This window comes from Scylla paramamosain, chromosome 13, assembly GCF_035594125.1.
Source record: "Scylla paramamosain isolate STU-SP2022 chromosome 13, ASM3559412v1, whole genome shotgun sequence".
NCBI lineage: Eukaryota > Metazoa > Arthropoda > Malacostraca > Decapoda > Portunidae > Scylla > Scylla paramamosain.
Window position 1 is genome coordinate 6,287,501 of NC_087163.1, and position 20,000 is coordinate 6,307,500.

General features: G+C 42.1%; 2 protein-coding genes across 4 annotated transcripts in view; both read left to right on the forward strand.

Moving 5' to 3' along the window:
- Nucleotides 1–14,208, forward strand: part of LOC135106378 (sodium- and chloride-dependent GABA transporter 1-like) — a 78,776-nt gene extending 64,568 nt beyond the window's left edge. For all 3 annotated transcript variants that reach the window (XM_064015328.1, XM_064015329.1, XM_064015327.1), the window contains exons 8-14: nt 234–337; nt 1,060–1,184; nt 1,727–1,839; nt 5,623–5,754; nt 6,337–6,540; nt 8,674–8,847; nt 11,054–14,208. In XM_064015328.1, coding sequence (XP_063871398.1) covers nt 234–337; nt 1,060–1,184; nt 1,727–1,839; nt 5,623–5,754; nt 6,337–6,540; nt 8,674–8,847; nt 11,054–11,140 — 939 coding nt within the window. In that variant the 3' untranslated portion in view covers nt 11,141–14,208. The remainder of the gene's footprint in view (nt 1–233; nt 338–1,059; nt 1,185–1,726; nt 1,840–5,622; nt 5,755–6,336; nt 6,541–8,673; nt 8,848–11,053) is intronic.
- A 3,590-nt stretch (nt 14,209–17,798) lies between these two features.
- LOC135106651 (uncharacterized) overlaps nt 17,799–20,000 on the forward strand; it is a 34,822-nt gene continuing 32,620 nt past the window's right edge. Inside the window, exon 1 of the mRNA XM_064015948.1 lies at nt 17,799–20,000. This exon is cut by the window's right edge and continues 565 nt beyond it. Within this exon, the coding sequence (XP_063872018.1) occupies nt 19,424–20,000 (577 nt within the window). The 5' untranslated portion in view covers nt 17,799–19,423.

A 20,000-nucleotide genomic window follows, 5' to 3' on the forward strand; every position in this document is an offset into this window, starting at 1 on the left:
ACATGCAGCGTCATCATCATCGTCAGTCTCACAAATTACACTGATGGACACCAAACCTTATTATCTCTACTCATCTCTGTCTGCTGTCCGTCTATCTCAAACCAACGCTTCCCATCTCATCACTCCAATCAGTTTTCAGTCCCTAACCTCTCTCATTCCTCCCCCCACCTTATTATACAACAGTATGTGGCAACAGACGAACAAACGGGATGCACTTGTCTAATGTATTACAGGTGTGGGTGGAGGCTGTGTCGCAGGTGTTCTGGTCTTATGCTCTCGTGTTGGGATCCCTCATCGCCCTGGGGTCCTACAATAAGTTCCACAACAACTGCTATCGGTAAGTTTTTTTTTTTTTTTTTTTTTCAATATAAGTGGTCAAGTCACTCGTTCTTGTATCCAGTGAATATTAAAATTCTAGGCCTACGTTTCTCACAGTAAAGCATCAAGTCGACGATTCCTTCCTGCCTTAAATAGATGTCAAGAGTAGTTCTCCGTTTCTTCCAGTCTGGATGCGTCCTTCACCTGTAAAATTTATATTAGTCTTCCTACTGGCAGTGCAAAAATAAGCAAATAGTCTAATAAAATGGAAAATGTTATTATATCTGTTATACAGTATAATATCACTGCTTAAAATAGCCACAAACTATATTGCCCTATAATGTGCTGCCTATTAACTCTTTGCTGATGGTAGCATCACACATGTTTAATTTATTTTACTGAACAAATTTGTTTTTCCTGAGCAAAAGTATAACAATATGCACTAAATGGTTTCGGTTACACATTGCCTCTGGTGGTGTCCTTTAAAAGTATACTACAGACCTGCTCCAGACCTTTTTGTCAAGTTTGAGGAGAAATCAGTGTTTACATACTGACCTGCTCAATCACTCGTTTTGCTCTCAGCATTATCTTTGAAAACCGTACTCTTGAACTTACACTAGACTTTTTTATTAAGCCTGTAGAGAGGAAACAGTAGTTATAGGGTTAATTTATAGAACGAAATGAGTGAAATTTTAAGTGAAAGGCAAACTAAGTGTGGCCCTCGTTCCCCTCCACCCGCAGGGACTCCCTCATCCTGTGTACCATCAACTCTTGCACCTCCTTCTTCGCCGGGTTCGTCATCTTCTCGGTGGTGGGCTTCATGGCGGAGCAACAGAAGAAAGAGGTCGCCGATGTGGCTGCCTCAGGTTCGTGCCCCGTTCTACATATTATAATATATATATGTATATCTATATCTATATCTATATCTATATCTATATATATATATATATATATATATATATATATATATATATATATATATATATATATATATATATATATATATATATATATATATATATATATATATATATATATATATATATATATATATATATATATATATATATATATATATTGAGGAACTTTAATTTTTGGTTTATGAAAGTTTTTGAGGGTGTGGACAATTAGAAAAATATGTCTAAACATAAAACAAAATTAATCCCTAGGGAATATTTTCATGAAGATATTTAACCTTGGAGTTCATTTTTCTTTTGAGATAATATTAAAAAAATGACAATTTCTAATTTTCTTTAAAATGTTAATTGTAGAATTTCCAAAGTTTTGAGCCCATGTTAGTTTCATATAAAAGGAGACGTTCAGTGTAAGAACTATACAGACTCCCTACAACTTGAGAGTGAGTGGAAAGACTGACTGTTGATGTGGTATGTCTTTGGTCTCTCTACAGGACCTGGTCTCGCTTTCCTCGCTTACCCTTCGGCGGTGCTGCAGCTGCCGGTGTCGCCTCTGTGGTCCGCCCTCTTCTTCCTCATGTTCATTATGCTGGGACTCGACTCTCAGGTAACCTTTGTGCTGACACGTGGCAAATTTTTTTTTTTTTTTTTTTTTTTTATGTAGGAAGGATACTGGCCAAGGGCAACAAAAATCTAATAAAAAAAATGCCCACTGAAATGCCAGTCCCTAAAAGGGTCAAAGCAGTGGTCAAAAATTGGTGGATAAGTGTCTTGAAACCTCCCTCTTGAAGGAATTCAAGTCATAGGAAGGTGGAAATACAGAAGCAGGCAAGGAGTTCCAGAGTTTACCAGAGAAAGGGATGAATGATTGAGAATACTGGTTAACTCTTGCGTTAGAGAGGTGGACAGAATAGGAGTGAGAGAAAGAAGAAAGTCTTGTGCAGCGAGGCCGCGGAAGGAGGGGAGGCATGCAGTTAGCAAGATCAGAAGAGCAGTTAGCATGAAAATAGCGGTAGAAGACAGCTAGAGATGCAACATTGCGGCGGTGAGAGAGAGGCTGAAGACAGTCAGTTAGAGGAGAGGAGTTGATGAGACGAAAAGCTTTTGATTCCACCCTGTCTAGAACAGCAGTATGAGTGGAACCCCCCCAGACATGTGAAGCATACTCCATACATGGACGGATAAGGCCCTTGTACAGAGTTAGCAGCTGCGGGGGTGAGAAAAACTGGCGGAGACGTCTCAGAACACCTAACTTCATGGAAGCTGTTTTAGCTAGAGATGAGATGTGAAGTTTCCAGTTCAGATTATAAGTAAAGGACAGACCGAGGATGTTCAGTGTAGAAGAGGGGGATAGTTGAGTGTCATTGAAGAAGAGGGGATAGTTGTCTGGAAGATTGTGTCGAGTTGATAGATGGAGGAATTGAGTTTTTGAGGCATTGAACAATACCAAGTTTGCTCTGCCCCAATCAGAAATTTTAGAAAGATCAGAAGTCAGGCGTTCTGTGGCTTCCCTGCGTGATATGTTTACCTCCTGAAGGGTTGGACGTCTATGAAAAGACGTGGAAAAGTGCAGGGTGGTATCATCAGCATAGGAGTGGATAGGACAAGAAGTTTGTTTTAGAAGATCATTAATGAATAATAAGAAGAGAGTGGGTGACAGGACAGAACCCTGAGGAACACCACTGTTAATAGATTTAGGAGAAGAACAGTGACCGTCTACCACAGCAGCAATAGAACGGTCAGAAAGGAAACTTGAGATGAAGTTACAGAGAGAAGGATAGAAACCGTAGGAGGGTAGTTTGGAAATCAAAGCTTTGTGCCAGACTCTATCAAAGGCTTTTGATATGTCCAAGGCAACAGCAAAAGTTTCACCAAAGTCTCTAAAAGAGGATGACCAAGACTCAGTAAGGAAAGCCAGAAGATCACCAGTCGAGCGGCCTTGACGGAACCCATACTGGCGATCAGATAGAAGGTTGTGAAGTGATAGATGTTTAAGAATCTTCCTGTTGAGGATAGATTCAAAAACTTTAGATAAGCAGGAAATTAAAGCAATAGGACGGTAGTTTGAGGGATTAGAGCGGTCACCCTTTTTAGGAACAGGTTGAATGTAGGCAAACTTCCAGCAAGAAGGAAAGGTAGATGTTGACAGACAGAGCTGAAAGAGTTTGACTAGGCAAGGTGCAAGCACGGAGGCACAGTTTCGGAGAACAATAGGAGGGACCCCATCAGGTCCATAAGCCTTCTGAGGGTTTAGGCCAGCGAGGGCATGGAAAACATCATTACGAAGAATTTTAATACGAGGCATGAAGTAGTCAGAGGGTGGAGGAGAGGGAGGAACAAGCCCAGAATCGTCCAAGGTAGAGTTTTTAGCAAAGGTTTGAGCAAAGAGTTCAGCTTTAGAAATAGATGTGATAGCAGTGGTGCCATCTGGTTGAAGTAGAGGAGGGAAAGAAGAAGAAGCAAAGTTATTGGAGATATTTTTGGCTAGATGCCAGAAATCACGAGGGGAGTTAGATCTTGAAAGGTTTTGACATTTTCTGTTAATGAAGGAGTTTTTGGCTAGTTGGAGAACAGACTTGGCATGGTTCCGGGCAGAAATATAAAGTGCATGAGATTCTGGTGAAGGAAGGCTTAAGTACCTTTTGTGGGCCACCTCTCTATCATGTATAGCACGAGAACAAGCTGTGTTAAACCAAGGTTTAGAAGGTTTAGGACGAGAAAAAGAGTGAGGAATGTACGCCTCCATGCCAGACACTATCACCTCTGTTATGCGCTCAGCACACAAAGACGGGTCTCTGACACGGAAGCAGTAGTCATTCCAAGGAAAATCAGCAAAATACCGCCTCAGGTCCCCCCAACTAGCAGAGGCAAAACGCCAGAGGCACCTTCGCTTAGGGGGATCCTGAGGAGGGATTGGAGTGATAGGACAAGATAAAGATATGAGATTGTGATCGGAGGAGCCCAACGGAGAAGAAAGGGTGACAGCATAAGCAGAAGGATTAGAGGTCAGGAAAAGGTCAAGAATGTTGGGCGTATCTCCAAGACGGTCAGGAATACGAGTAGGGTGTTGCACCAATTGCTCTAGGTCATGGAGGATAGCAAAGTTGTAGGCTAGTTCACCAGGATGGTCAGTGAAGGGAGAGGAAAGCCAAAGCTGGTGGTGAACATTGAAGTCTCCAAGAATGGAGATCTCTGCAAAAGGGAAGAGGGTCAGAATGTGCTCCACTTTGGAAGTTAAATAGTCAAAGAATTTCTTATAGTCAGAGGAGTTAGGAGAGAGGTATACAGCACAGATAAATTTAGTATGAGAATGACTCTGTAGTCGTAGCCAGATGGTGGAAAACTCGGAAGATTCAAGAGCGTGGGCACGAGAGCAGGTTAAGTCATTGCGCACATAAACGCAGCATCCAGCTTTGGATCGAAAATGAGGATAGAGAAAGTAGGAGGGAACAGAAAAGGGGCTACTGTCAGTTGCCTCAGACACCTGAGTTTCAGTGAGGAAAAGAAGATGAGGTTTAGAAGAGGAGAGGTGGTGTTCTACAGATTGAAAATTAGATCTTAGACCGCGAATGTTGCAGAAGTTAATGAAGAAAAAGTTGAGGGGGGTGTCAAGACACTTAGGGTCGTCGACGGAAAGGCAGTCCGACCTGGGGACATTTATGGTCCCCTCCCCAGATGGGGACTCCGAGGCTGGTGTAGGAGTCGCCATGATTTTAAAATTTTTGGAGTGAAGGGTGTGTGTGTTATTAGGTGCTTGTAGTTTTGTGTGGAGGAAGAGAGTTGTCAACATTAATTGTCTGTCAGTCTTAGCAGAGAGAGAGAGAGAGAGAGAGAGAGAGAGAGAGAGAGAGAGAGAGAGAGAGAGAGAGAGAGAGAGAGAGAGAGAGAGAGAGAGAGAGAGAGAGAGAGAGAGAGAGAGAGAGAGAGAGAGAGAGAGAGAGAGAGAGAGAGAGAGAGAGAGAGAGAGTTTAGCCGTGATATAAAATACTTTTTAATCACTAATTTAATCAAAAGATTGTTTTTGCTATATTTTATCTGATATTTTACACATCAAAGCCGTATACAGTAAATTACAAAATTAGTCAACATAATAGATTCTCCGCAACAAATGTATTGCCTAAGAATGCATCATGTTTCCTGATCTTCCCTTTTCCTGTTTCTCTCATAGTCTTTTCCTATCCCTCTATCTTCTGTGTCACTCTTTTTTTTCTTTTATTCTTCTGTTTTGTTTCTCTTGTGATCTTTTTCTTCTTTCCACCTTTTATACCACACATTTTTCGATATTAATCTTCTCTCCTCCTCGCTATTTCCTTCGTGGTCATTTTCTCTCTTATGTGTCACGTCTTGCCGAGGCCTCGCAGGGTGGTCAGTATCCCCTTCCTCCCCACAGTTCTGCACCATTGAGGGTTTCATCACGGCCGTGTCTGACGAGTGGCCCAAATACCTCCGCAAGTACAAGGAACTCTTCATCGCCATCGTCTGCGTCCTCTCTTACATTGTTGGATTGTCCTGCGTCACTGAGGTACACTTGCATGTCCTTCCAACTCCTCTTTTTGTAGTCCCTCGCAAAAAAGAGAACAAAAATGCTGAATGTCCTGGTGTTTAAGACTCATCAGATCAGAATTTCGTCTGTCAATTACTTTGTTAATGTGTACTGAGGTGCTTACTAGTGTTCTCATTATACCTCATTACCTTTCCTTTAATCCTCTAAAGTCAGAAAAGCAAAATCATATCGAGCGTCCCAGTACATGAGCTTATTCAGACTTTCGTCCGTTAATGAATAATGACAGTGTGATATCAATGTACTTTCTATGTATCTTTGCAATTACCTTTCTTCTAGTTTAAGCATAGAGAAAATAATCCTTAGCGTCACAGCACTCGAGTTTACTAGAATTTTTTACCGAACAATATCGATGTGTTACTAAGGTACCTAATATATATGCCTGCAATTACATTTCTGTAGTCGTTAAAAATAAAGGGAATGATCTTTAGCGTCAAAGTACCTGAGTTTATCAGAATTTCATCCGTTACCGAAGAGTGTCAATTTAACTGAAGTTTTTAGGAACGTCGGGTTTCTTGAAGGTCAAGGTGACTTTCCTTGCAGGGTGGAATGTACGTGTTCCAAGTGCTGGACTCGTACGCCGCCTCAGGGATGTGCCTCATCTTCCTCATCATGTTCGAGTGCATCGCCATTGGCTGGGGCTACGGCGCCGACAAGTGGTACGACAACGTCAAGGAGATGATCGGGTACTACCCCTTCTTCTGGTGGAAGATGTGCTGGATGTTCGTCACCCCCGCCATCTGCTTCGTGAGTCATCATTCTCTTGTGTTTGGCCTTATTTTGTATTTCTCTTCTTATATATTGCGAAGATTACCAGTGAGTGGAGTTAATGTTGTGAGGAAATGTAGGGCATACTTTACGCTGTAACGTTTCGACAAAATCTTCCTCATGTTCTTAATTAGGAATATTTAATCGTAACGTTAGGGAAAGTAAAGTCCCATTGCTTCATCTTGCATTTCCATACACCATAACTCCACCAGGTAGTTTCATCATCTGAAGGGGATTACCTAAGGGCAAAAAATAAACGAAAAAAAAAAAACATTAGCCTACTACGTGTTCTTCTAATAAAAATAAAGGCAAAAGTCTGCAAACACGTCCCCACCCCAAAATAAATAAATAAATAAAAATAAATAAACAAATAAATAAATAAAATAAAATAAAATAAAATAAATAAGACAAACTATTCTTGAAGTTATTGCAAAAGGAAGATCCTCGTTAATTCATATAAGCTGGGTGAAATAGAGATGCAAACCTAACACTGTATATAAGATGACTTAGGAATAACGGGACAGATGTGTAGCTAGTCTCAGGTCATTTGCTTTCACTAGAGCATCTTCATGAAGGATCTGCTAAAACTAGTTTCAGGCGTGATATTACCGAAGTCTTAGACTATTTATTCATAATATTTTCACCCATCAGATACATGTCATTAGTAAACACTTTCCTGTTCCTGAATATACATAAAAACTCATTAAAGTACGACATGTAAGAATGGAGCAGGAGGAAGAGGCTGAAGACAGTCAGTTAGAGGAGAAGAGTTGATAAGACGAAAAAATTTTGATTCCACCTTGTCTAAAACAGCGGTATGAGTGGAACCCCCCTCCCTATCTATGTGAAGCATACTCCATACAAGAACAGAGAAGTCTCCTGTACAGAGTTAGTAGCTGGTGGGTGGGGTGGGTGAGAAAAACTAGCGGAGACGACTTAGAACGCGTAACTTCATAGAAGCTGTTTTAGCTAGAGATGAGATGTTAAATTTCCAGTTTAGATTATAAGTAAAGGACAGACCGAGGATGTTTAGTGTAGAAGAGAGAGACAGTTGATTGTCATTGAAGAAGAGGGGATAGTTGTCTGGAAGATTGTGTTGAGCTGATAGATGGAGGAACTGAGTTTTTGAGGCATTGAACGATACTAAGTTTGCTCTGCCCCAGTCAGAAATTTGAGAAAGATTAGAAGTCAGGCGTTCTGTGGCTTCCCTGCATGAACTGTTTACTTCCTGAAGGGATGGACGTCTACGAAAAGACGTGGAAAAGTGCAGGATGGTATCATCAGCGTAGGAGTGGATAAGATAAGAAGTTTGGTTTAGAAGAGGGTTTCCCAACCTTTTTGTTCCTCTGTACCCCTTGGACACTTTTATAGATTCCCGTGTACCCATAAATAAATCAGTAATAAAAAGATGGAACTGTAATATTTTATATTATTTTATTATGAAATTTTTACCTATGTGTAGACTGCATAGGAATCCTAAATGTGACAACATCAATAAAATAAACCTAAGTAATTTACAAAATATCTTGATCCATCTCATACATATTTTTTTTTTTTTTTTATAATTATCCATAATGATCATTATGTCCCTTACCTGATCCTTTCAGGCCCGGTACAGATTGCGGCCATGGTTAGTTCCATAATAGTGAAAGCCAAATGGTATTCACCCTACTCTTGATATAATTCAGATGAAAGTTTTGCTTACTAAAATGGGGAAATTGGAAAAAAAACACGACATCGTGCAATCCGACTGCAGATTACAACACCATGTGTTGCACAGCAGTAGTTATCCTCTGATACCCAATGTACCCGCTGAAAAGTGCATATGTACCACTGGGAGTAAATGTACCCCCAGGTTGGGAACCCCTGGTTTAGAAGATCATTGATGAATAATAGGAAGAGAGTGGGTGATAGGACAGAACCCTGAAGAACACCACTGGTAGCCCACACCTTTTTCTCTCTCTTTCTTTTTAGCGCTAATTGTGGTAGTTATGGTTTGCTTTACCAGACAGTATAGTTTTAATCTCAGTATTGCCTGATCTCAAGAAAAAAGTGTAGCGATTCGAGATTTTTTGCGCTAATGAACGTGCCTTTCCTTCCGTCCCCGCTCAGGGTGTGTTCATGTTCAACGTCGTGATGTGGTCGCCGCCTAAGTACGTGGACTACGAGTTCCCGGGATGGACCCACTTCGTCGGCTGGCTGATGGCTCTCTCCTCCATGACTTGCATCCCGGGCTACGCCATCTACAAATTCGTCACCTCGCCTCACCCCGGGACTTGGCAACAGGTGAGTGAGAGCAGGATCTTGAGTGGGAGGACATGTTGTGCACGTCGTGTGCCTTCTAGTAGTTTTGATCGTTATTAAATATTTGTTGTGCATCCGGTGTGGAGTGCCGTTGACGTCTTCCTCTTCTTCGGACAATCTGCAGAGAGTCGTCATCCCTGCGTGCTGTTATTTTTTTTTTATTTATTTATTTTTTTTAACGATAAGGTTCATTGGGTTATCGTCTCAAAAGTGGATACCATCTGCTTCACTGAGACTGTTGGCTTGCTGCAGATATTTGGTTTTACATAAGTCATGGAGGTTTCAACAGGCATCAATATATGAGCCACAAGATTACTGAAGTACATCTTATGTTGGTTTTACAGAATCGTATGTGTCCTCCGGATAAACATCTGGTTATAGTTACTCCTAAAAATAAATTTCACTGCATCTAATATCAGTTTCATATAACACATTTATACCATACAGATGAAAAAAATAGGTCAAATTTATTCCTAAAAAACGATGAAATGGATTTATTATACATTATAGGCACACATGCGCTTGCCGGCCGAAAACTTATTGTTACCCCTAAAACACTGGAGATTCTCCGTTTTCTCTTATCATCCGAGTGTTCAGGATGTTTTACCAGCCCTCGTGCCCTGCCTCAGCTTCCTCGTATTAACTCAGCTAACGTCAATCCTTCTGATCCTGTCTCAAGATGCACACTCATGAAAATGATATAATTCATCGAGAAGGTAACCGCTTCATGTGTACAATATAATGCGCCTCAGGACACACACGCTGAGGTGGGTGGTCACTTGTAAATATCATCATGACGCCACACGGTTGTTCTTGAGTGCAGGATGTTGTGAGACTTCGTGACTTTAGAATATTCAGGGTAGAAGTGAGACGTGCAGGTGTAGTGTGTGTGTGTGTGTGTGTGTGTGTGTGTGTGTGTGTGTGTGTGTGTGTGTGTGTGTGTGTTTACGTAATATGTTGTACAGGCCCTGAGCTACATTAGTATGGTCTTATCTGTAATAGTCCAGTGTGTGTGTGTGTGTGTGTGTGTGTGTGTGTGTGTGTGTGTGTGTGTGTTCTTAACTCGTTATCAGAGTAATGTTGCGGCTCTAAATCAGTCAATAAATCAATCTACCACCTGTACTTTCGGAGGACTGCGTCACCCTCGTGTGGTCCCGCCTTCTAATACTTCTTTGTCTCACACCTTTGGATTTGCATATGTTCATGTTTTTTTTTTTTTTCTGCGGCACATTCTTTCCTTGTACTATTCATTTCCTCGGGTCGCTTAAGTTCAGGAAAATTTATATTTTCTTATACCGTCCGTATCTTTCAAACTTTTTTTTCCAGTTTCTTTATCTACTGTTTGCTAGAGCTGCGTAACAATTATGCGAATTTCCATCCCATCGGGGCTTTTCGATTTTATCTTACCAAATCCTTGTGTGTGTGTGTGTGTGTGTGTGTGTGTGTGTGTGCGTGTACATATATATATATATATATATATATATATATATATATATATATATATATATATATATATATATATATATATATATATATATATATATATATATATATATATATATAACAATTACAAGCGTAGTATTCTTCGCCATGATATTACTCTTGTATTAGTCTGATCAGTGAAAGGAGACATTGTCTCAGCGTCGTTTATTTGAACAACCGAAAGCACAACACCACTTCACTAGTTCTGCGGTTCGTGCGGGAGCTGCAGCCTGGGACGGTTTGTTATTGTTTACTAAAGAATAACAAACCATGACGTCACGATCGCAGGCACTTCGTCTATATATGTTTTTCGTCTCACTATGGTCTGCAGCTATATTAATGTGTGTGTGTGTGTGTGTGTGTGTGTGTGTGTGTGTGTGTGTGTGTGTGCGTGCGTGCGCGCCCCCTCATGCCTCCTCCCGAACAGGTAGTAGTTACGTAAGTCTCACGGTGTTTCATATAATGCCAAACAAAAGTATCAAGTTACAGGGGTAACCTCACAGTTATTTTTACCTGCTCACGACTAAGGGAAATTGTTATTGCGTGGGTGTTCGAGGGAAAAGTGTGAAAAACTTATTATTTAAATAGCAGCATACTTTGGTAGCGAGTCGGATTAGTCTGTTTTCTTTTTTTAACCTACTTCTTACTATAGAAAATTATAATTAAATTTAAAAAAGGGATCTGACGCCTACATTGTTTATTACAGAGGTTATATGCCATCACACGGCCGGAGGTGGACCTCAATGCCCTGAAGAATAAGTATGGAAGCAGGGAGAGCGCCACACCAGTTTAGAGAATTCGTCAGCACACCACCACCACCACCACCATCCTCACCCGCTTGTGCAGGGCGTGCGTCAATCCGGCTGGGACGGCTCTTTCATAGGTACAGTTTGTGAGGGTTAAGAAACGCGGACAACATCAGACAGACAGAGAGCCGACCAGGAAGACCTGCAAGGGTGCAACCTCAGAAGCTTGGTGTAAGTTGTGGCGTCAGGTCAAAGAGCACGCAATAGTCACACGGTGGTCAGCTTCCCAGGGCGGGTCATGGGAAGCAGCAGCAGGGAGCCAGGTGGTCACAGTGGCGTTCTGTGCTGTACCGCCGCCCATGGTATGCTATGGCTATGGCTGCTCCGTAATTTAGCCTTTTCCTTGTTGATAAATGACAGAATACCTTATATTTATAGACTTAATGTATGAACAATTTAGCTTTGTTTTTGGATGAAATGCTTTAAAAGGAAGACCAGGTGTTGTAGCGAGTGGAGCTGAGTGTTCAGCCTGTAGGACCACGAGAACCACTCACCCTCTCGGCTGCAGGAGGAACTAGTCAGAAATTAATTTAATCTTTCCCCTCAGTGTTTTTAACTGTTACTTGGCTCAGCACGTCTCCTCAGCATACTGCTGCTTCCGTCACTGGAACCTCGATCCAAGTGACTTTAGTTCATAACTGTGTCTTAGAAGTTCAGTGGCCCAGCGCGCGCCAGGGGCGGCCAGTGTTGCTGATCCACTGCAGCAGTCCGGCGCGGTTGGGGACCGGAACTTTACCTCACATCTTTATGGAGACATTTATGCATCGTGTTTGCACCGTAATGATATTTGTTGTACAGTTTGAATGTTTATAGTTGAAATATATAGATGGCGCTTCGGCCAAGTAAAATGTTTGGATGTATTTAAACAGCTGAAACACTTGAGAGAATTATAATCATTAGTCTTGCCTTATCGCCTTTTCCCTTTCGACAGAGAAATACTTTTGTGCTCAGAAAGCAAGACATAGAGTAATACATATTTTTTAATTTTCAAAGTTTGGACTAACTTATATATAAACTTCAGAATAGTATATTTCGCTGAATACCAATGATAAATGAAGGCATTGCAGGGTGTAGCCCTATTATTTATTAAGCAGTACGTAGTGTTCGTGAGGCGGGTGGCGCCACACTCACGGGCCGCAGGTCACTGTACAGTGTACGATTACAAACAGACGCACTTGTGTCGAGCCTCAGCAGCCCACAGGACGCCCAGCTGCTCCATTTCTACGTAATTAAAGAGAAACGCTTACAAAAGAAACGAAAAAAAAAAAGTGTATCAAAATTGACCAAAGAATAATCGATTGAGATGTTTCATGTTTTTTCTTGGTTCCGGCAGCGGCGATGCAGCGCCAGCCTGGGGCTGCTGAGGCGGATTCCCACAGTGCCTCTAGCAAGATTACTTTGCAAAGGGCTTCCAGACGGTCTTCCATTTTTCAGGATACTTGTGCATATCAAAATGATAGGTAATATTAGTAGTTTGAACAAACCTTGTAAAACGTTGTTCTGTAGAGTAGGTGTTGTTGTCGCGGGACCAAGGCAACGAATGCCCATTGGGTCTTCCAGCTTGTAAAGGAGGAAATAGTAGGTAGTGGTCCGTGGACGCCCCTACACGTAGACACTTCAGTATCGTGACCTTGTTGTCAAGTCGCTACGGTTCATAAGTTAGCTTTGTCTTCCATGTTGTTGGCCCCGTCTCCACATAGGTCACAGTAGATTGTATGCGAGCAATAACACCACATAATATTGCAGTCGATTCCCTGTACTAAGCGTTGTATCTATACCTCTGAGTCCCCTTTTCTGGTCCTAGACTATTCCTCTGACCATCCTGAAGTCACTTGATGTGCTCTTGTTGAATCTAGTTACGTAGGCCGTGCTGATGAAGCTTCTTGTCTTCGTTCTCTCTGTCTTACCTTCATATACATATATTATACATATATAGATGTTCGGGTTTTAGCCAATGAGAATTCTTCATCAATGGAACTGGAATAGAACTGCCAATAAGGTGATGGTACTGTTGGAGCCTTGCGTGCCCCACCAATCAACCATCCCTCCAGCCAATCAGCGCACGAGTAGGAGTGTGACACGCCTCGCTCTGGCTCCTCCCTTTTCTCAGATGCCCTCTTCTGATTGGCTGAAACTTTTTTTTTTTTTTTTAACTTTGTAAATTACATGCACTACCAAAATGTGAATTATGTAATGAAGGTATGTTGGTTTTGTGTACATGTTATGTGTTAAGACAATGTTTTGCACCGACTCGTTAAAAAGTACTCAGTATCTATTATATTATAAGAATTTAGTGCTTAAGAAAACTTCTATCTTCTTGATTGCGTGAAACTTTACTGTAAAACTTTGGTGTTAGGTTATGCATGTCTGGAGGTATCCTCAACACTCTTGTCAGAAGACCTGGTTGTTCAAGCTTTGTTGTTTTCCTACACACACGCAGGCAACATCAGCGCGAGTACAAAAGAGGCGATCCCACAGCCCCGAGCAGGTAGTGCCGCTAACGACCACCCTGACTCTTGTTACATATCACACAGGTAAACTTACCAGTCTTCAGTAGACCAGTGTTTAGATACTAACCCTGGACTGCACGTGGGAAATTTATACTTTTGGGGACTGTTGAAGTCATAGTTTTGCAGGAGGCTTGCCGGGCAGGACCAGCGGTGTGCCTCTGCCCTGCTGGCCTGCACGCGGCACCTCCACATTTTTGTACAGCTGGTCTCGCTGGTCTAACAAGTAGTGTAAAACTTATAAGAACATTTGTTGATTACCATTATAATGTGGCTTTAATTAGAAGTTGGTATATGTACATATGTTTGTGTGTATGCAAGCGTTAGTAGAGGAACAATCACTTTAAAGAATCACTTCTCACCATCAACAAACACACAAACCAACACGTAATGTCAACAAAGCTTATGTATCTCTCACACGTTTCGCAATTTCTGGAATTGTATCTACACACTATGTATCTAACTATCTTTATCTTCTGTGGCTTCAGTCTGTTTAAGAACATGAAGATGTAAAACTTAATCTTTGAAATAAAATAAAAACAGAAAAATCACTTAAGCATTTGCAATCTTCCAACTAGATAATTATAGAACATGACAGTGTGGGTAACGTTAATCATACTAAAAGTGGAAGTAGTATAGGTAGCAGCAGCAACAGCAGCAGCAGCAGCAGCAGCAGCAGCAGCAGCAGCAGCAGCAGCAGTAGTAGTAGTAGTAGTAGTAGTAGTAGTAGTAGTAGTAGTAGTAATGGTGGTGGTAGTAGTAATAGTTATGGTGTGGTGGTGGTGGCAGTAATAATGGTCAGCCAATGTAAACTGTATACACTCTCTATGAATAACTTCACAAGCACCTAGTTCTCAAAAGAAGAAAATCATACAGTGGATGTATTCAGAAATGCTACCAGACCTCTAGCCTTGTAATTTTTGTATTTATTTGTCCTTTTTTGTTGTGGTTCTGCATCCTGTAACCTTATCCCGTTCAAACAAGGGGAAGATTAATCACGGGCCATTCATTACCGGATGTTTAAAAGAGTTTTTTTGTAACTTTTTTTCTCGCTCGCATCTTCGCTGAAGAAGAGTGTTGTTGTGGTGGTGGTGGTGGTGGTTGCGTTGTTGTTGTTGTTGTTGTTGTTGTTGTTAATGGCAGTGGCAACGATGCCTAAGTTGTGTGTGTGTGTGTGTGTGTGTGTGTGTGTGTGTGTGTGTGTGTGTGTGTGTGTGTGTGTGTGTGTTATGTATAAAATTGGTGTTCCATGTTTCATTTTATTTCACTCATTTTTTTATTCACCTATCTATCAGTCTATCAGTTAATTTATTCTACATTTTACATTTATTTTCATCTATTTGTTGACTTACTTACGTTTTATTCATTCATTCACCTATTTATTTCAGTTTCATTTACTAATTTATCAATGCATTCATGTGTGTGCGTCTGTGTGTGTGTGTGTGAGCTGATGGTCATACTGAAGCGAGACTATGATGGTGGTGGTGGTGGTGGTGGTTGCTGAGGAATGTGGAGGCAAGGAAAGTGAAAGTGGAAGTCCACGATGCTGTCAAGTGGATGTTGGCAGCCGTGGATACGTGGATGACGCGTAGGCAGCAATAATACTAAAGAAAGTGTAAAGGCAGTGAAGAGGCATGGACAGTAGCTAGGTGGTGGTGGTGGTGGTGGTGGTGGTGTTAGTAGTAGTGGTAGGTGGTGGTGGTTGGTGGAAGAGTATCTGGTAAATGGTGATGACAGAGGAAGATGATGGTGCAGTGAAGTGGAAGAGCAGTATTATAGTGATGGGAGACTAGGAGCAACAGAATGGTAAGGGACAAGCAGTGACGTGACAATGACAGAGGTTATAATGAATGAAATGATGGTGAATGTAGAGGGCAAGTCAGTATGGTGATGAGGTACGAGTAGAGGAGGAGCAGTACGGTGATGTTAGGCGCAGAGGCGGTTGAGTGTAGTGACTCATGGTGGTGATAGTGATGGATGTGTTGTGGTGATGATAGTAAGTGTAAAACAGGATACGGAGCAAGATGGTGATGGTATGGGTGAGGAAGAGAGAGGAGGAGCAGTAGGATAGTGAAGAAGGAATAGTGAGGTGAATGATGGTGCTGATGGTGATGGATGTGGCGGTGATAGCGATGAGGGAAGATTATGGTATGGGTAGAGAAGAGACAAGAATATAATGAAAGGCGCAGTTACTTAAGTGAATGAGTGAGAGATGGTGAATGTAGAGGGGGAGCAATAACGGTGGTAATATGGGCAGAGGAGTAGTAATAATATGATGAAATAGAAGTTTAAACTGTAAGTGGTGACGGTGGTGGTTGAGTTAGTCTTGTGTTAGTCTCGTAAAGGGCAACAGATCAGCTGATGTCTGTTCCTCCTTTGTGCTCCTGTGCGTGGTGATGGACGAGGCACAGCAGCAGTGAGGAGGCGCCGTGGGGTCATGCGTGGCTCCGGATAATCAGGTTACCAGTGGTGTTCCTTGAGCGAGACGGTGGAGACCAGCACCCGCATCGCCGCCTCCGCCTCCACCTCCTCCACCACCACCACTTGCCTTGTCCTCCCTTGTCCTCCCTCATTCACGACAATTTGCGCAACTTTACCGTCGTCAACAGGGAATTTCTGCCGCCGCTACACATCTTGTTCTACGTTGCTCTTGCTTACAGTACTCCCACCCACCCATAGAGCCTCTCTGAGATGAGGTAGACTTAAAGAGGTTGTAGGTCTGGTGTGGTCTGGTTGGGCTAACTCACCCTAAAGACCTGCCGTCCTAGTTATCAAAGTAAATAGGAAAATATGCCGGCTTTTTTTTTTTATGTTTTAGGAGAGGCATGTGTGGTGGCACATAAGGTACACTATGGTGCGTTGGTATGTTAAAAGCACCGAGTCGTGACTGGAATGATGTCACACCTCAAGCGCGCGATAACAGGGTGATACGCAGCACATTTCCCCATCTCCTGTTGCGACACTCTTGATACCATGCCCCCGAAGTGTGGTGAGGAATTGATACTTTAAATTTACTCGTTCGGTAATGCCTATTATTATATTAATTGATTACGAAAGACTGTGACTAATAAAAGATATGCTATATCTCATTTATTATGCTGGGGGGATTGATTAAAAATACATATACAGGTAATTGCTATTCTGTACAACATTGCTTTATGTTGTTCTTGTGTGTGTGTGTGTGTGTGTGTGTGTGTGTGTGTGTGTATATATATATATATATATATATATATATATATATATATATATATATATATATATATATATATATATATATATATATATATATATATATATATATATATATATATATATATATAACTGACGTACAGAATAGCAATGATCTGTGTATGCATTCTTAATTCATTTTTCAACATAACTTATTTATCTGTATACTCGTTCATCACGATAATGGCTAATATTTTCCCACCACTAATAAGATATATACAGTACGTCATGCCAACTGTGTTCCAGAGATGAGAAATACATGAATAAGAGCAATGCATTCCTATCCATTATATTACTATTTTCTGCTTTATTGTTATATATTGATTTATCAGGAAGGAACAGTTAATATATATTATGTGATTAGAAATGTAGAGATATCACGCACAGTAGATGAGGGGGAGGGATTATGAGTACAAGTAGTATTGTACAGGCCAGTGTTATCCTTTACGTTACTTATTTGTGTTACGTCTTTTAAAAAGGAATATTTATGCGTATATTGTGCCGACAGGATGGAGGGGACATATCTGAGTCTTCACTATCAAGTCTCCACAACGACTGGCGCCACATGACCCTGTTGTTGCGGCGTACCGAATCAACCAATCAGCCAGTCAACCTCACAAGGAGGGAATGAATATCACGGCGTGCTGGCGGCGCGGATGTATCAATATACGTATGCTGTATTATTCCCACACATGTCACCTTTCCTCGTTCACCAAACAAAGGGTGACCCAGAAGGCTGGCGGTCATAATGTATATATATATATATATATATATATATATATATATATATATATATATATATATATATATATATATATATATATATATATATATATATGCCTGTCCCTCATTTTCCTTCCCATCACATATAGAGAGTAAAAGTTGTTGGGACACTCGGGAATACGGTGTGCTGTGGGCGCCGGTGAGGTCAGGGCCCATTGGAGACTGCCTCGACTCCCCCCACCTCAGCCGCCCTCCCTCCCTTAGGCCTAACTCGGAGGAACACTTGGGCATGGTTTCCCGCTGATATGGCGTGAGGGGCGACGTTTGTTTGCCTGTTTAGTTCATCGACTTGTTCCTTTGTTTATAATATCATTATTATTCATATGCCGAGCAGGGTACATCTGACAATTTCCGGGATATCGTTTCTTTGTTACTCTGTTTTCTTTGCATTAAGTGGCCGTTCCTGCTCGTTACTCACCTCGCTCACGTACTATGTACAGCGATGCTCAGAGATTAAAGGACAAAGGCGCAGGTTCAGTGTTCTCATCAAGACATTATTATTTTATATATTTTTAGCTACCGTGAATATTACGTGAGATTTAGTTATAAAAATAATAAAACACAAACACGTAGAGTTGCATGTTAGTCATTTGTCTAGTCACTTTCTACGCGTTGCTTCTCCTTTCTCACGTAGCTCAGGTGTAGCCGGATATTAGGCAGAGTTTCATGTGGCTTGAAGACGCGTCGATTCATATGTACGAATCGTCACCACCAAGTATTTAATGGCATCAGGAGGCAGCATCAGGTGACAGGCGTGGTGTCCGGCTCAGGGAAAATGACCCCGGGCACGTCTGTCGAAGGTGAAGTGAGTTACATGCTAGTGATTTTAAAGTCTTTAAACTAACCATTCCCAAGTAATACAGCCACCTCACCTGCAACTACTGACGTAAATGTATTCAGGACTTGAGCACAAGTGCGGTTTGATTCATAATTAAAATTATTTTAAAAGCTACATTAATATGCACATAAAAATGCTCTCACGGTGTCTCTTGCCCCGACGTGCAGCTCACTGCCTGGCGCACGATGAAACTCAAGCAATAGTTCGTTCCCGCCCGTCCATTATAGGAACACCTGCACACAGCAAGGCAACACTAGGTATGAAATCGAACGCAGCAAGTGTGTGGTGCGTTAACATCCAGCTAAACGTTATCCTAACGAGAAGGAGAACAATGAGCGAGCGGTCACATGTGTACGAGAGCAAGATTCGTGCCTGGCAACGTGGGGTGAGCGCTAGTGTGATCCTAGTTTGAAGAGTGTTAGTATTGATCAGCCTTCATGAACGTTTTCCAAGGCTGCATAACATTACCTGTATCAGTATAACGTCACAAGGTGCGCCATGTAGCTCAGCTATCTCCAGGATTCCAAGTCACCGTCACTCATGGCATCACTAAGGGAGGTTGCCAGGATATTTTACAGTGTGTCCTGAGCCCTGACTGGTCGCATACATTGTCCCAAGAGTGACCGGAACTTCTTTGTGATGGGAATCGAGGTGCAGCTACAAAGGACAAAACTGTAAGTGAAAATACGAGAGCAGGCGAGCATCAGCGTCACGTGCAGGCAAGCGTGGTGACGGCAGGCAGGTGACGCGTGAGAGGACAGCCACAGATTATCAGTGACGGGACCATAAATTTGTTTACACACGTGAAAGTAATAAGCGGCGATTAGAAGTGAGAAAGAAATGCCGACCCCTGACAGGACTAACGGGCCAGTAACTTGAATATTTATACAGCACCTGAGTGTAATACTGCCGAGATGGAGATGGAGAAAAATATGGCCAATGGGACACCGGCGAGCATGAACGTTGTGGTGTCCCGCGTGAACAGGAGTGCGAGGTGTCGGTGTTGCCTATGGATGGTGGCCGTGTGGTGTGCCGCGACCGTCATCTTCATGCTGGCAGGGTACGACAGCGTTGTGCACTCGGTGGCCGTGAACCAAATGGTGCTCCGTCAGGGCGGCCAGAAGTATGAGTCCTGGGTAGACACACCTGTTCCCGTGTACTACAAAGTTTATGTATTTAACCTGACGAATCCCAAGCAGTTCATGGCTGGAGACAGACCACGGGTGCAGGAACGAGGCCCCTACGTGTACCTGATGAAGGAAACCAAAGAGGAGATCGAGTTTCATTCCAACGGCTCCGTTACCTACAGGACCAAACCGTTGTACTTCTTTCAACCCGAAATGTCAAATGGAGCCGAGGAAGACGTTCTGGTCACCGTCAACATTCCCTTCGTGAACGCAGCGGACGCAGTCAAAGATCAGGGCTTCTTCCGTATGGTTATACAGATGGCTAAGAAGATCCACGGCTTTGACACAGTGCGAACCCTAACCG